The sequence below is a fragment of the Oryzias latipes genome, chromosome 21 (genome assembly GCF_002234675.1).
Source record: "Oryzias latipes chromosome 21, ASM223467v1".
NCBI lineage: Eukaryota > Metazoa > Chordata > Actinopteri > Beloniformes > Adrianichthyidae > Oryzias > Oryzias latipes.
In genome coordinates, this window is record NC_019879.2 from 17,633,343 (window position 1) to 17,650,746 (window position 17,404).

A 17,404-nucleotide genomic window follows, 5' to 3' on the forward strand; every position below is an offset into this window, starting at 1 on the left:
GCAATTATTGCAGTTTGACAATGCTCAACCGTATTTTTCATTAACGTGTTTCATCTGCTTCTTGAAACTGCAGATCTTTTTTTTTTTTTTTTTTTGCCCAACAGTCCTGATATCTTTCTGTCTTCCCGGTGTTTCTTGCCAATTCTTTACCCACCCGCAGACTTGCCTCAGGGGGTTCACAAGGTCCCAGTGTAGTAACTCAGCAGATCTCTCTTTCTATCAAGCCCGGCTCCTCTCCTTTCTTCAGCCGCTCCATGTCACTCCCTTATTCATTTCCCTTTTCACTGCTCTGTAATTGCCAGGCAGCTCCGGGGCCAACTCAGCATCTGAGACATCGACTTTTAATTTTATTAGACCACAGGAAAAAGCATGTTTGCCTTTAAAATGTTCTAGTTTTTTTATTGTTTTTTTTATTGTATGGCTGAGAAAATGAGTCTCAGTGTGCACATATGCACTTGCATGTACTTCCGCAGGAAGTTATTTCTTTCTCCTGTAATGAATCCAGATGGAGGAGAATCTGTTTCTATGCCCCGTGCTTCTCCTATCCTCCTCCTGGCCTTCTGGTTCTGACAGTGGGGGGAGGCTGTGCTTTTTATTGGCTCTGCGCTTTATGGTGGTAATGATTTACTGAGTCTGGGTGGCTCCAAGGCAGTTTCAAGTTCCTCCCCTCCTTGTTTTCCTCCCCATCCTATCTTTCACTCACTGTCTTTTGCAGAGCACTTCATTTGCAGGAACTTGGTTTCTGTTTCAGACATAACTAAAAAAGAGAAGCAGCACATGGTCCTCTAATAATCAAAACTGGCACTTTTTTGTCAGTCTCCTCTGACTCTAGGATTGAGATGGAGTTGTTCAAAAATGACTTTTAAATTTACTGACAACTAGAAAGGAATGCTTAATTATTTATCATTAATCAGATCTCAATCTAAACCTAAAATTAATTTATTTTTAAACAAAATATTTTTTTTTACCTTTAACACAAATGTATGCTCTTAGTGCTCTTAGGAATTAGTTTTAGATCTTATAGTTTTTTAGCGTCTTTTCTTACTCAGTTTTGAACAAGACAGTCCATTTATAATGCAATGTTGACTCAATTTGACTTGCTTTTATTTCATTTTTATAAAAATCCTTATGCCTTCTCATTATTATATTTGAAAGAAAGAAAATATTACTAAAACAAAACTATAGAACAAAACAGAATTGATTTGTTAATGTCTGTATTGAACCTCTTTCATGCCTGTTCCATGCATCCGTCTTGGCTGCATACCGGATTAAATTCCACTGTCAGCCCCAGATTACACATGGAATCTAAAGTTATGGCTGAAGGTGGAGGGCAGAGGAGAACTATCGGACACCACCCTGACAGCTCAGCCAGGACACACTGCTCCTTCCCAAGGAAAAAGCTTAATCCATCTTTTAAAAGCTTTGGCATCTATACATGCATGTGTGTGTGTGTGTGTTTGAGAAAAAGTGTAGGCAAGTGCTGCCGGTGCACTGACATACCTAATCCTTGTAAAGTTTAAGGGTTGATGGAGGGTGTGCAGCTGCAGGCAGAGATATTTGTTCAAGAGCAAAGGGACTGTGAGTGTGTCTGCCTGGGATGGCGTTCCGTGTCAACGTGTGTTTTGTGCTGCTGTGTGTGTGTTGGCATGAGAGCCTGCGTGCGTTTGTACTGATCTGTGATGTGACAGGCCGAGATCCTTCTGTTCACATCAATCCAGTGAAGAGATGCTTTTCAATGTAGTGACACACAAACACACTTTTGTGTTGAAGTGCCTTCATCAAATGTTGCATGTCTTCAGATTTGGAAGAGATCATCTTCTGTAATCAGCCACAAAAGAAATAACTGATTACAAACAAAAGATTTGATTAATGTGCGTTTTTAGCTTTTTCATGTTTAATTGTAATATCTGCTTATCTCAAAATGCCACAAGAAGACCTGGCTGCAGACATTAACAGACAGAACTGGAAGTTCTCAACCGGTACCGGACGTCCCCCCATATCTCTAAAAAAACTAGATACATTTAATTGGCGACCCTAACAGTTAAAGGTTTTCCAGGTTTTTATATTTTTTGTTTTATTTTTTTCCGATTCAACACACTTTTGGGTTAGGGTATACAGTAGATTAGGTTGTATAATTTTTGCTCCCTGCCAATGATGTCAGGCGCCCTCTTGTCTGCAGCCAGCCCCCTTTCCAACACCAAGGCCATGTCCAAATTCCCTCACTACTCCTACCACTAAAAAAACTATATAGTGCAAGGCTACTTAGTGCCCTGGATTTTAAAAGCAATTCAGATACCATGCTAGATATTTTTTTTCTAGGATGTTACTGATTTCCTGAAGTAGAAACCTAATAAATTAACAATTTTACAAAAATTGTGTGTGAATCGACTGTGTTCTGATGGTGACAATTATGACAGGTAAGCTATAATACATCTTTTTTACATGAACGCATGAACTCTTTTACATGAAACAAGATGATCAAATACAATGCATTGTGGTCTATATTTGCCAATCTAATGAGCATCGATGCACACTGGTTTTTTGCAGAAACTTATGAGATTTTGGAATTGTAGATCCGGGAAGCTCTACAAAATGGTGAACGCACAATTTAGTGCACAAAAAGAGTGAACAGTAAAGGAGGATTTTACTTTTCCTTCGTGTTTCAACACTTAAAGTTAAAAGCTTCATAGAAAAATAAGTCCAGTATTATAGAATGAAAACAAAGATCAGCTCGCAATCCAAGATTTATGTATATTTAGCAAACTGAACGCATTCTGTAACGGAGACAGCACAGAGGAAATGGATTGACAAAGTCAACAGCCAATTAGGATGCAGAATTGCCCTGAAAAACTGCAAAAGGTGACCGCAATATAGCAAAGGAACACTGTACTCAATAAGTTCAAATTTGGTGATTTTCCATTAAAAAGCAGTGTAAGATATTGGGAAAAATTGATTTTAAATAAAAACATTCCAGTGCTGTTTTATCAACAACACAAAAATGAAAGAAAAAAAAACACACAAGCATTTTTTTGTTATTACTTGGATTGTTGCAGATCTTCTTGACATTAATATTGGATAAATAATAAACTTGGCCAAAAATGTCTTATTGATTGTTTAATGAAAACTTAATGAAAAGAAAGTGAAACATAAAATTCGGCAGTAATAGTAATAATTGAAGCTGATTGGAAAGATAACATTGGTTTTTGATTCTGATGATCTTCTTGATGATGTGTTTTTTACTTTGATATACTGTTCGATAAAGTCAGGGGAAAAAAACAACAACAAAAAAACAGTAATATTAATAACAAAGTATGACTTTGTACTGTAGTTTAGTGGGAAACAACAGCAAAGAATTGAGATTTTTTTTTTATTTGACAGCCATGTGTGCTGTTATGGCATCTAACCCTTCAAGCTTCAAAGGGACACGCTCTGAGTGAGTCAGCTTGTGTTTTTGTTAGACTGAGTCACATAATTTTGGTGGGGTTTTTTTATGTTCCCATTTCATGTTGACAAGTTTTTTTTCCCCCCTATAATTAGAAAAATGTATTTAAGGGGATAACTCAAGCAAGCAGTTCTGCTCTTTTAAATGCAAAATATTGAAAAATTATTAATTTGAAGCTAAAATACCTAGTAGTATGTATAATACCTAAGTAGCGGCAGGAAGCGGCTTTTGAAGCAAGATGACTGAGGGCGTACCAGATGATGAGAATGTGAATACGATGGATGCTTCTGTGCTTTTTAAAATAAATAAATCTGTTCTCACACAGACAGAAATGTGAAGGTATCTGCTGTAAATCTATGACGTAAATTAATAACAGGAAATGATCGGCTAGTCAGTTAGCATGTAGCCTAATAGCCTTCGAATGTAAAGATACTGACTGCTAAAGTTAATAAAAGACAAGTCCTGAATATTATTATTCCTATTCGACCCTAAACTACAATATCAGCTGTCTGACAACAGACCAGCCAGTTGCCCAAATGCCGGCATACATGATCAGACAGAGAGCTCTGCGGCGGAGCTAGTAGTAGCCTAGCAGGAGCTATCGTATGACAAAGCAGCCTAGTTATCATAAATCTTTTGATATTTTTCTTATATTCATTGAGACGGTAATAAAGTGATCATTTTTGTTTTTCATGTTCCTTTTTTGAACGAATATGGGTCACAGAGACACGGAAGTTACCGCTGAAAGCGGCTTTTGCCGGCGTACACAGAGAGCATATCCGCGTGAATGACTTATGACGTGAATAATTATTGCGTTCGAACGGATTAATTATTGCGTTCGAACGACATAATTATTGCGTTCGCACGAGTTAATCATTTCGAGGGAACGGAATAGTATTTTGAGGGAACGCAATAGTATCTTGTGGGAACGGAATAGTATCTTGTGGGAACGGAATAGTATTTCGTGCGAACGACATAATAACCTGTGGGAACAAGATATTAATCTGTGGGAACAAGATATATTTTTATATCTTAATGTCAGGACACGGGCTCCGTAAGAACATGAATCGATGCCACAAAAAAAAAGGTGATTTTGTCATCAAAACAAGCACTTGGTTTGAAGTGCTCCGCCTCACTGCATTTACCCAGCCATGGCACTCCTCTTCCTCTGACCACTGACTTTAAATTCACAGCTTTTGCCATCTGCCTATAACCATCCAAGTGATGTAGCCTGACCTTGTGGGATGACAACTTAGGAGAAAAAAAAAAAAAAATCCCATCTGTTCACAAAACAGCCTTCCAGGTGCTAAATCAAGGCTTGGAGGTAAAAACAACAGGGAGGAATACAACAACACATAAATATGAGGAGAGTAGTGATTTGGTTGTGGAAATAGACAGTTTGAAGGAAACACTGCTTTGTGTTGTGACAAAGAAAAGCAAAGAAATACGGAGGTGCAAAATGCTTAACATCGCTCACAAAACACTGAAAACTCCACTACAGCTAGACCTTCAGGCATTCCTTCCTTCAGTCACAGAATCCTGAGGTTTGGCACTTTCTACTGGAGCTGGATTTACTTTATTTCTGGAATTTCACCACAATATTTCCTTTTGGACAATAACACTTTAAGACCTGAATGTGAGGGGAGATATCTAAATAACAGGATTGCAATAAGTTTTAGGATCTCATCGTCATATAAAGACAGTTTATTAAAAGTAGAAGATATATATACTGTATATTTTTTTGTACGTCATGTGATCCTGGTTGTTAAAGAAGTGAACAGCGGCCCGGGATAACCTTATAAATGTCTGTGGGCTGATGGCTGGAGTGCATATGTCTGAGTCGTATAAAATATATACTGGAGGATTTTATGATTGAGATTATGTAGATAGAGATGAAGAAATAGAGCAGGAAGAGCATAAATTATGTTGTTAGGCTAATATAACACTGTTAAATTCACGCTGTTTATATTTAAAACCAAACGTGCTCTTTTTGGAACATCATCCCATTTTTCTGGGCCAATTTAGAAATAAAATTGTACTAAATCTTGTCAGAACCATAAGGGGATTTTATCATGACTTATCAACACTAAGGCTGACTGAATAAAATAGGTTTAAGTAAAACAAAACTAAGCAAATGAACCTAAAAACCTGCTGAGATACCCCCACATGTGCTGTGACTTCTTACCTGCTTGGTTGGTAGTGATGGTGACAGCAGCATACTGCCTCATCTGAGGTGCCAGAGAGGATACGCCGTTCTGCGCCTCAATCTCAAAAGTGTAGTTGGTGTGGGCCAGCAGGTCTGTTACTGTCACTGTGGTGTTGTAGAGTCCGGTGGCTCTGGGCACAAAGCGGACGTTGCTCCTACAAGGCTCACAGCGCTGGCTCCCATCAGCAGGCACACTGCGGCAGCGTTTACAGAGGACGGCGAATGTGATATCTCGCCGTCCCCCAGTGTTGTCAGGCCAACTCCACTCTAGAATAACGGAGGTTTCGTTGATGGAGGAGATCACGTTTCGGGGAGCTGACGGAGGTCCTGGTGAGCAGGGAGAAAGACCAAAAAGTGACTCATATGCTTTTAATTTCTAAAGTTTTTGAAATTTTTGTGGGTACATCAGGTATCAGCCATTTTTTAAAACAGTTACCACCTTTAAGCATTTTTACATTATTGAAGCAGTCATTGATTAAGTTATTGAATTACACTTAAATCTATTGTTGATTGTATTTACATGTGATTTAAAGACATAAAAAACATCTAAAAGTAGATCCAATTTGCTTTCCTTGTGTTTCTGCATAAGTAAGGAATTCAAATATTTCTTTGGACTCGAGTTAAAGGTTTTTTTTAGATGTCTGCCTTCATCTAAAATAATTATCAGCATGCAGAAAAGAAAAAAAAAACTTTCACATAAAATCTGGGTCATATACAGCCATATTAAAGATAACAAGTTATCCAGATTCTCAGATCAAAGTTGTTTGTGGACAAACAAAAATGCTGTAGTACTTTGGAAAAAGCGCCCCCCCCCCCCCCCCCCCCCCAAAAAAAAAATAGAGGAAATGGAAAATATTAGCTTTCATGGGTTGTGTCATTTATGCCTGTATTTGAATGCTGTAGCAAATTTTCCTCACTGTATAGTAATGCTTAACTGCCGTGTCAGTTTTTTTTTTTTTTTTTACTTGGCCTGTCCAACAGCTGTGCTGAAAGCTGAAGGCCTCTTGTGTTGGACAAATTTTACTTTAATAACAGGGGTTATGAATCTTCTGACAAACCAGAGGTATGTCTGAATAAACCCCTTTTGTAATCGAGGCCAAACTTTATTTATTTTAATTCATATTTGAAAATCTTTTGTGTTGGACCGGATGGAAACTGAAAGGAGGGAAGAAGAGAGAGGGATGTTAGAGAAGGGGGGATAGGAGGGTGATTATAGAAGGGGGGGAAGACCGGCCACAGCCCCAGACGAGCACCTCGTCACCACCCAGGAGTTCTGGGCATCCCCCCGCCCCAACCCCAGGTACGAGCCAGGACCCCCCAGGGGAGACCCACCCCACGCTCCAGGCAGCCACCCACCCGGCCCACGGTTGGTCCAGGAAGGAGCAAGGCAGAGGCCAGCCATCCCCGCCCAGGAGGAGGACACCCAAGGGAAGAGGGGGCCCACAAGAGGTGTTGTAAACATGGCCCGACCAGGCTCGCCCACAGTTGGAAATTTGGCGAGGCCCAGCGCTCAGGGTCAGAGACCAGAACCCACACCACAGGGACAGGGACACCCCCAGGCTCAGATGTGATATGATCCCCGGCTCTTGGTCTTGCCAGAGAACTCAGGGATCCCTCTTCCTGCGTGGAGAGAGGGCTGCCGGGTCCAGGAAGCCAGCACCCAAGGAACACGGCCGCCCTAACCCTAACCAATACCACCTACCAGGGATGGGGTAGGGGACAGATGGTCCGTATCAGTTCTTTAAGTGTCACTGTTTTATTTGTATTGAGGACTTTGTCAGAGAAATAGAAAAAAGTGAATTTGGGACAAAACATTCGTGAGTTGTCAAACCCATAATTGAAAAATGTTAAACTTTTTTAAGGATATTTTTAAAAACAAAACAAGTATTTAGGTTTTATTAGAATTCTTTTTTTTTCTTCCTTTTTTTTTCTTTTTGGGACACTATCTTAAAATGTCCTCAGTCAGCTTGAAAGACTGCTACCAGGTAAAAAAAAAAAAGTCTCTTGAGATAATCATGATCATTATCAGCTAACAACTCATCTATTCATTTCCAGCATTTGCGTTGCTGAGCCTGTCCTCGTGAGGAGAAATCTGCGTAGCTGACAAGATGAGGTTGAGATAATCACAACAGGGACCATGCATGACTGTCTTTCTAATTAGAATTCTGTCCGTGGCTGTAGGCCTTGATTTATATTTCTACTGTTCTCCGCACGGCCCCATTTGTAACGGATGCATCCATAATCTGACATCAGGGAATGCAGTGATTTATAGTTTTAGAGTCAACACATTTTGGAATGCTTGCAGGAGGCACCTGCATCTGCAAGCCATTTGCATCACATGGAGGATTATAGAGAAGAGAGAAAAAGGTGTTGGACAGATGGATTTGCTTATTTTTTCTCTGGTGCATTATTTGATAGGTTTTAAAAAAGTTGGTCGTACATAAGTTGAAACTTTATTTGCAGTATAGGTAAATAGGTGTAATTGACTTTTGAGGTGCGAATGTATTCAACACACCACTACCAAAAATGTACTTATATGTCTCCATCTGCTTCAAAATTTGTACCAGTAAAAAGGTAAAAACACTTACTGGTACAGGACATGGAGGCGGGGTCTCCTTCTGCCCGAAAGTAGTTTTTCTCACAGACGCAGTGCAGCGACCCCTCATGGTGTGAGAAGCTGTGAGGCGGACACTTTGAACACTCCGTGTTGCCGAAGCCAGATTTGTAGAATCCCGCCCTGCACGCTGCAAACAAAGCAGTACCCAAGACAGTTTCATGAGTATCACATACGGACAGCTACATAATAGCTTCATTCTTCCTCTGGTCACCTGTTACAATGGTGGGAGGGAATGACAGAAAGCAACCATTTAGCCTTCCTTTCTCCCAGCACACACACACACACACAAACAAATAAACACAAAAGGTGTGGGAAAAAGGTTCAGGTGTAAATCTGCCGCTAATGTAACGGGCGTCCACTGACTGCCTGTGAAACAATAATTCTCTGAAGCGTCTTGGCCTCTATTTTCTCCTATCTCCAGCTCTCAGAAGGAACAACATGAATAATGCAAAGTGTCCCCTCAGATAAAAGGGATGTTCTCTTTAAATATCTCTAGTAATAAATCTGCACACAGCAGCTCTTTTAACTCCTACTCAACACAAATCTGTTGCAATCTGTGTAAGTAGGCTGACACCCCCCCCCACTGTACATTGTATGTAGAATAATGTGAGAATGTAGGATAAAAGATCAAAGTGAAAATAAAAAAGATGTTTCCTTTCTTTCTGTCTTTTGGTCATTTAGACCTACAGTTTGAAATAGACGCTCCTGTCATCCATACCAGTGGTCCCCCACCTTTTTCAGGTTTACTGTCAGGCATTATTTTTTTTTTCGTAGCCTCCAGTTTCTCTTAACTTTTAAGGATATAATTTATCTTCATCCTCTGTAAAATATCTGCAGCTGATTGAAACTTCATTTATACACTAGATTTTATGTAGGAACTATTAAAATGTGATATAGTACCTGACCTTTAACCTATGACTGCGAAGTGGAAACTAAAAATCAGACGCCAACTTAGGGCTGCACAATATGAAGAAAAGTCGCGATATGCGATATTAGTAATTAATATTGCGATAACGATATAATTTGCGGTATATAAACAATTAGCAAAACAACCAAAAATATTATTCCCATTCCATTACAACAGCTTAAAAATTATACTACAAATGACCCTTGTTGACATCGGAGGCGAACATACAACATAATAGGGCGCCATCCAATTAGTTAACAACGTGAAGGGGTCCATCTGATTGGTCAAATGCAGAAAGGGATTCTTTCAATCCATTAAACATTTCAAGCTGCCATAAGATTGTTTGGCCACATCTAAGGTAACCATTTATTGCAAATTTGCTGTCTTTTGCGATATGCATATTGCACAGCTTGATATTGCGATAACGATAAATTTGCGGTATATTGTGCAGGCCTACACCAACTTCAGCCTCATCCGACTACAATGGATAAATATACCCAAAAAAACGGCCACTAAGACTATTATTTTCTGATTATAATAATAAACATGAATCCAATGTTTGAGCGGTTTTATTAACAGCATCATCATATTAAACAGTAGGTTGCTGAATATTATGCATTATTATATGGTGTGCAGGAATAAATCCACATTTGGAGTAAAGACTCCTGGTTTTGTCTGTTAAATTTCTTCTTTCGTTGAAGTCAAAAGCTCTTCCTCTGTTTTCTCATTGGATCTTTTCAATATATTTTCCAAATACATTTGTTTTTTTTTAACTCTGCTCCAGGGTTTTAATTTAGCGGTCGGGACAGCCACTTTAAGAAAGTAGCAGATGTATTTTCAACATGTGACCAAGTGATTTGAAGAATGATTCAGATGTTGGACAGAGAGAATCCAGTAATTTTCCAAAAAAAGAAAGGAAAAAAAAGCTTCCTTAAGAATCAGATTATAAATAAAATGAAAAAAGGTAGGTGGTGTTTTTTTCTTAGTGGCACGGTACCAACTGTCCCACAGACTGGTATCGGTTCGCAGCCTGGGGGACCACTGGTCCATTTTATGTTCTAGTTGAAGTACCTACACATGTGGTTTATCTGATTTTACTAAATCAAAAGCCAGTTTTCTACATTAAAAAGTCGTTTTTTATTTTTTTAGTTTAACACTGAAACTGCAAAAAAAGAATGTTTTAGAAACCAACAAAAAAAAGATTTTGTTTTAAAAGCAGTGCATTCAATTCAATGCAACAGACAATTAAAATAAAAACCACCACAACATCCATGTGACAGCAACATGACACTGTTGGACAAATATTATTGCTCTGACAAACACACACACTCTGTGAACAAAATAGCTAGCAGCAAGCCAGCAGAATGTGTGGGCTCAGCAGAACAGGCCTGACAGATCCCAGTGGTAGACAGGACAATTCTGCAAAAGCCAACACTGCTGATACGACTGCCGTATCCATCACTGACATCGCCACGCCAAGGTCCCCACGCCACACTAAATGCATACGATGCTCACTCCATGAGCGCTGTATGTGAGAACATTTGTGTCACACTGTGGGAGAGTAATAGAATGTGGAGGAGCTAAGTAGCTCAGTAGGATCTAATGGATGAAACGACTAAAACAACAGTTGCTGACGCACACAAAACCATAGCAAGAAGGCCCACCAGGAAATTAAAGCCGACAGCCAGCGTCCCCAGTCATTCAGGCAGCAGAACAGCAAGGTAGTTACAGGGCTTTTACAGTAATGCCAGCCGAATAAAGAAGAATCTCAAAGAGATAAAGGGTAAAAAAAGAAAGAAAGAAAAGAAAGAAAAAAAGTGATCCATATCGTCAAAGATGACCTTTGTCTGAAGGAATGTAGCCCTGGCTTTTGTTTTATATGTTCTGATGAGATAAAGTTTCTGGCAAATATTAGAGGAATTACAGGTATTTTGAGGACTCTTGCACACGCGAAAAAATAATTTGCATGAATCTCAATGAACTAAGCACCTTCTAGCTTTTGTGCAAAAAGCATTTTTGGTCCACAGTTTTCCTGTTTCCACCTTTAAAATTCTCCAGTTGTATTGTTTTAAAGACAAAAAGGCTGAGCGCAAAATTTTCACCTATTTTTCCCTCACTCAGATGGAATAAATACTAAATAAGTATAAAAATGTGAATTTTAAAGCTTAGGAAATCCATTTATGTTGTGTTACTTATGTTCAAGTTTATCTGCAGGTTAATCGAAGCAGAGAATACTCTCATCTTGGCTATGAGTAACATTAGATTTAGTGCCATACGCTTCCAGTCAAATTTATGGAATCATTGGAGGGACTGTCTTTTTATTTGTCATTGTAATTAATGTTTATATGGTGTGGTATGTATATGTAATCTTTTATCTTGGTCATTATTCTTATCCTTTTTAATTAATATATTTTTTATTAACTATAGACTGTACCTCAACTTGTGTATTCTTGACACTGTGCATTTGTAATGCAGTGGGTCTCTGTACTCCTTTTTACTGATAAGACCATGAGTCTGTCTGTCTGACTATCATTTTAATACCACATTATTCTACTATTCTGAACCATTTTATTACTTAACCGCATAATATTAAAATTATATGTTTAGAATGATTTATTAGATGTGTCTGTTTACATGCTTGCCAAATATATATCTTTATTAAAATATATTTTCTAGCTCCCACAAGAGTTTTTACATTAAGTTTAAAATTTCAGACGGGCCTGACTACAAATTAATGGGGGCAATCCTTGTATTAAGACTTACCGACTAGTAAACAAATCATTTTGCAAAGCAGTCAAGGATGAAAAAAAAGAGAAATAGAATCAAACCTACAGCCAAACAACAGAAGCTTATTTTTATTAAATCATAAAAAGACAACCACAAGTTTTTTCATAAGAAAAAGCCTACTTCAGGGCTTGAAGTTCTGTTATATTTATATAAATTGCTAAACCAAATGAAGACCCCAATAATTTAAGAAAAGATACTTACATTTTATCTAAAGGCTTAAAAAAGTTGCACATATATATTTTAAATGAATAAAACAGATGTGGAATTCATCTGACACAAGATCACATAAATCTTAAATGCACAGTGAAAGCCAATAGCTAAAGCTGCATTTAATGTATAAGGTTTTCATGTGACAGTCCAGTGATGTGTTTTATTTTGTAGACACCAACTCTAAACTATTTTTATAACCGGTGGAAAAAGACAATAATGGTCCTGCCTGTGCACTCTGAGGGTCTGCCGGAATAAAAAGCAGATCTGACAAGGACTGATGGTAAAATCAGATTTGGCTCGCAGGACGTTAACTCCTCATCCAGAAGAGAACTGAGATGAGCTGAAGTGACATCAGAGAACACAAGGCCATGAGTCAAGTGTATGATAGCATTTGCAGTAGCATGTGTGTGTATGTGGGTGTGTATGCAGTCTGCCCCTCTCTAGCAGAGAGTATATGTGATTAATTAAAAGATAAGACAGTGTGCACCCATTAACTGTTGCTATAGGGACTTAAATGGGTAGACATAGTATATGCAATAGGGATGGGAAAAAAATATTTAAAAAAATACCATTACTGTATATCCATGCAAGTTGAACTGTCCTTGCCCATTACTGATACACTAAGTTTGAATATTAATATTTTAGCCAATACAAAATGTGCCCTGAATTTAATTTTATGTTTTAGCATCTCTACTCCATGGCTCAGTGATAGAAGTTGAATGTAAGAGGCCAAAAAATAGGAAAATTGGATCAATTATACAACCTTTAAAAACTCACTCCGATCATCTTCTGATTTTTTTAAAAACGTTCCCCATGGTCTTTTAATTATGATTATGCAGTCTTTAGCCAAAATCAAAAACCTTTGTTGTTTTCTACAACATACTTTCTGCAGAGTGGCAGGAGTTTATTAGAAACTTGCCTCTGAGTTTTGGGTGGTACCATTAGTGTGGAGCAACCCCACCCCACATTCTAGTTCTCTGTTTACACTCTCTTCCACTAGCCACTTACACCCCCAATCTAACATTAACGGTGCAACAAAGATGACGAGCAATATTGGAGCTTTCCAGCTGTACAGTTTTGAGCCAGAAGCCAGCTCGGACGATGAAAACAAAGACGTACATGATACTTTTATTTCCACCACTGTATCGTGAAAGTTCACCTAATGCGAAAGCAAAAACCTATCATTAGGTTAGCCTAGTGTATGACAAGGTTATGGACACCATTTCAAAAATTATGTCCAAATCCAAGCAACTTCTTTCCCTTTTGCAGTCTGGCTGCCCCCTTTAGGGTTTCCTACACCAAGATTGATTTCGTTTATATCAACTTGCTATAACCCAATCAAACAAGAGTAAGAGATATGAGACCAACACAAACATAAAAAATACCACACAGTGTTTAAACAACACGCTATGGACACCTGTAGCACCAGCTGAAAGCAGTTCCAGTTTGGAGTTGGAAAAATATAACCAGGATATAAAGACATAATGTGTAAAAATGATTGTTATTGGAAGCAAAGTGTGGAAAAGTGCAAGTTAGAGTAGACTGTAGACTCAAAAGCAGCTCTGGGAATATATGAATCTATATGCTTTTCATTTGTTTGAACAAGAATGTGTTTTATTTTGTACTCTCTATATTTCTTTAAATATGTCATCAAATCAGTTGGGAAAATTACACAGAGACAGGAAGGATGATAATGTTGGGCAAAATGTTTTATATAAAGAAATGCTAATTTGAATTGCATTTATTTTGTTACGTTTTTTTTTTATTGTTTTATTGTTGTAAAATCAATTGCTCACTTTTCATCTATGTGCATGATGCACCTTATATTATAAATTTTGAGAGCAAATGTTCTGGTGCACGTCCTAGTGGCAATGAGTCAATCAATACATTCCATCGCACAAATGTCTCCTGCAGCTGAAGTAAAACACAGTTTTGCAAAAGTGCATCAAACTGTCTCGCTATCCTAAAAAAAAAAAAAAAACGACTCACACACACTGCAGTCACAACATATTCCTGATGAAAAGGAACAGCGGCTGCAGCATGCCCAATCAATACTGCAGATCATGGGACACCCCCATCAATAATTAACATGAATGAGGGATGCTTCAGTGGTCACATGAGTTAACTCTGGTCGTGACATGCAAGTAAAGGTCTAATCTGACGTAAGGATGTTTTGCCTTTGTCATTTGTTCCAGTTTGCGCTGACTTAACTTCTAACTCCGTCTGGTGTTCAAATCTGTCAAAGGAAATAAATGAAATGATGTCTTCTTAATCTTTCTCTTACAGGTTAATAATCCAACAAGTACAGGATTATAATCTCATTAGAAGTTTTAATAGATTTGATGGGGCTAATCTGTATTAATTGGAAAAATGTGAATATTCTCAGCAGGTTGTATATCACATGATCCTCCAAATGGCCTCTGCTTTAACTCATTAAAGGGAAATTGATGGCACGTACAGAGGACACCTCTTCTATCCACCCTCATCCACGTTTTGTCCCCTCTGTCTATGTTTAATTCTTGGTCCTGATCTCTTTCACACACCAAGGTTCCGTAAATGCCAATCCAACAAGCGATTTCCTGTTTCTTTACCTCCATCACTCCTTTTCTCTGTCTGTCTGACAAGTTTGCAACGACATTCACTTTGTCTCCTTGTCTTTCCTTTTTCCTACTCCACCCTCAAACATTCTGCCGTCTCCCTTTCATTTCTTCACTGAAAGTTTCCCTTTATGGTTTTTAGATCCTTATTTCCTTAATTGGAATGCTTCTCTTTGAAATGGAAATCTTATTTACTTTGACAGCCCAGGCTTTTGGCTGGCAGTCACTTGTAATGGTACTGGAAACATGGCAATAGTAAAGATTCTGAGCTTGCCTTTAAATGCCCTTCAGCGCCAACTAGTAACAAGTTTTTAAATCTGAAACAGGCCAGTCTTTAATGAAACCATGAGACAATCTGGAGGGAATTCTTCCCTGTCTAATGTAGTATACAGTCAAAAGAAATGCTCTTGTATAAGCAGCCTGTCTTGTTTCAACACATCCATTTAAACGTGTATTCCTCTGCCATTATAAAAAAAAAATGATTGACATGTGACAAAAAAATAATGACAACCAAACACACAAAGGAGAATTTTGTGTTGACAGACTGAATGCAAAACAGAAATGCATATACAAGGGCATCCTGAATCACAATATGTCACAATGTGATTTTTTTTTTAATTCTTGACTTACTGCAGTAAAACAAATATAGTCATCAAGTTGTATTTTATATATATATATCCCATCTTTTTTGTACACCTATTGTGCCATTTTTTATAACATCAACTCTTAAGACATTTAGATTGCACGCATGTTTGCCAGACTTAGAGGAGAAGTCATGCTGTACACTTGAAAGCCACAAGAACTTCCAGAGCTCATAACTGGAGATCCCATTAAACGTCTGGGCGAACTCTTTAGTTACTTCTAAAGTGCAAAAGCTTCAGAAAAAAGGCCATAAAAAGAGCTGTGATGAGCTTTAAACTTTCTAAGGGTAAACTGTTGATGACTGCACTGTGGGTAATTGAGTTATGTGCTGACACAACATGAGTTGGAGTAATGAACAACGTTCAATACAGTATTGCCCTTAAGAACCTCTTAAATATCTAGTTTCAGTAATCCTTTTATCTAATGACAGGATTGTTTAGTCCTTTGAAATGAGATCAACCTCTAACCAGATCAAATCTGACTGGCATTTTCATTAACAATCTCTTTAAAGTAAAGTAAATTGCTTCTTTTTCCCCAACTAAATTTAAGATTTTAACAATCTCCAAATCTTAGATTAGTGTCAAATTTGTATAAATGACAAACATTGAAGACAGGACTGTATATAGTTTAAAGTGTTTCATTTTTGATCCAAACTGACTCCTTCTGAGATTACTTAAGAAAGAAAATGCTGGGCATGAACAAAACCTTACCAAAATCTCCTTGAATTGTAATTGGGATTTTTTTTCCTTTTTTATTATATTAACTTGTAACTTATTATGTAGTTCATGAGTTTACTTGTATTAAACAGTCTGGGACTCGTGCTATAAATATTTAAACATATTTTAATCATTTTTCTAATTTGGTCTTTTTTAAAAAATATCTTTTCTGACTCAATGAATGCAAAATTATAAGATCATTTTTGCCCTCAATCATCCAAACTCACATGCACTCAAACCCACAAAACCCCAAAATGACATTATTAATTTGATTCTGACACTCAGCTCCATGCCATGACTTCAAAAGCTGTGTTTTCAGAGGCCACTGAAAAGCAGGACTTGCTTTTAAGAGTGCAAGGTCAGCACAGGGGAGTGCTCGAGGCTAATGACCCAGAGAGAATCTATTTATTAAGCGTTTTCATATTTATCCATGGAAAAAAAGATGCTTCTGCTCCCTAACAAACCTTGTTTGCACCACACCTCCTCAGTCCATTATATTTCCATGTGGAAAAATCAACTCAATAAAAAGCATTTGTATACTGATTTTTAAACTCTAAACTTATCTAACAATATTTGATTATCTGTTGTGCTTCAATTCTAGATTATTATTAAATAAGTGATAGCTTGAAGCTCTTGTAACAAAAAAAGAAAATATTTTATTTGTGACATTTTGCAATCTATGACACATTATCTTACAACTTGTTAAATTGGGCCTGTGTACATGTATGTACACGCCTTTAAGGAACCTTTTGCCAATCACCTTACAGCACAACCACTAATGGATTTTTCTGTGTGAGGGAAAGTTTCCATTAGTGGGTAAACAATTGTGTAACTGGAAAAGCAAAGTAGCACAAGGATTATTAATGTAATCGGCTCCAACATGGATTTCCCTTATAAAGCCTCCTGATGTAAAGGAAAAAGAAAAAGAAATGAAAAAGATGAAAAGGACAGAGGAGGGAAATGGAATGAGTTGAAAGCATAAAATAAAAAAACAAAGAAACAATCTCGTTTCATCTTTAATGGTTGATGAAAGGGGCTCTCTTTCTTTTAGATTAACCAAAAATGTGCATTTTGTTACTAGTTAATGTGTATCATGGTGCAGTGTTCCTCCTTAAATCCACCCTTAATTGCTTCCATGAAACCAAAATGATGCTGATGATTGCAATCATGAGCGTTATAACAATACACAATATTTACGTGGTGGCCACAAAGTGCTAACTACACAATATGACATTTTAATAGCAGCTAATACTGACTTCCATATTTCAGTTCTTGCTGCA

At 37.7% G+C, this 17,404-nt stretch overlaps 1 protein-coding gene across 6 annotated transcripts in view; it reads right to left on the bottom strand.

Moving 5' to 3' along the window:
• The window catches only part of epha3 (EPH receptor A3), a 96,065-nt gene that overhangs the window by 31,052 nt on the left and 47,609 nt on the right, over positions 1 to 17,404 (bottom strand). For all 6 annotated transcript variants that reach the window (XM_011489638.3, XM_011489641.3, XM_004081693.4 and 3 more), the window contains 2 exons: positions 8,237 to 8,392; positions 5,628 to 5,975 (listed from right to left, as the gene is read on the bottom strand). In XM_011489638.3, coding sequence (XP_011487940.1) covers positions 5,628 to 5,975; positions 8,237 to 8,392 — 504 coding nt within the window. The remainder of the gene's footprint in view (positions 1 to 5,627; positions 5,976 to 8,236; positions 8,393 to 17,404) is intronic.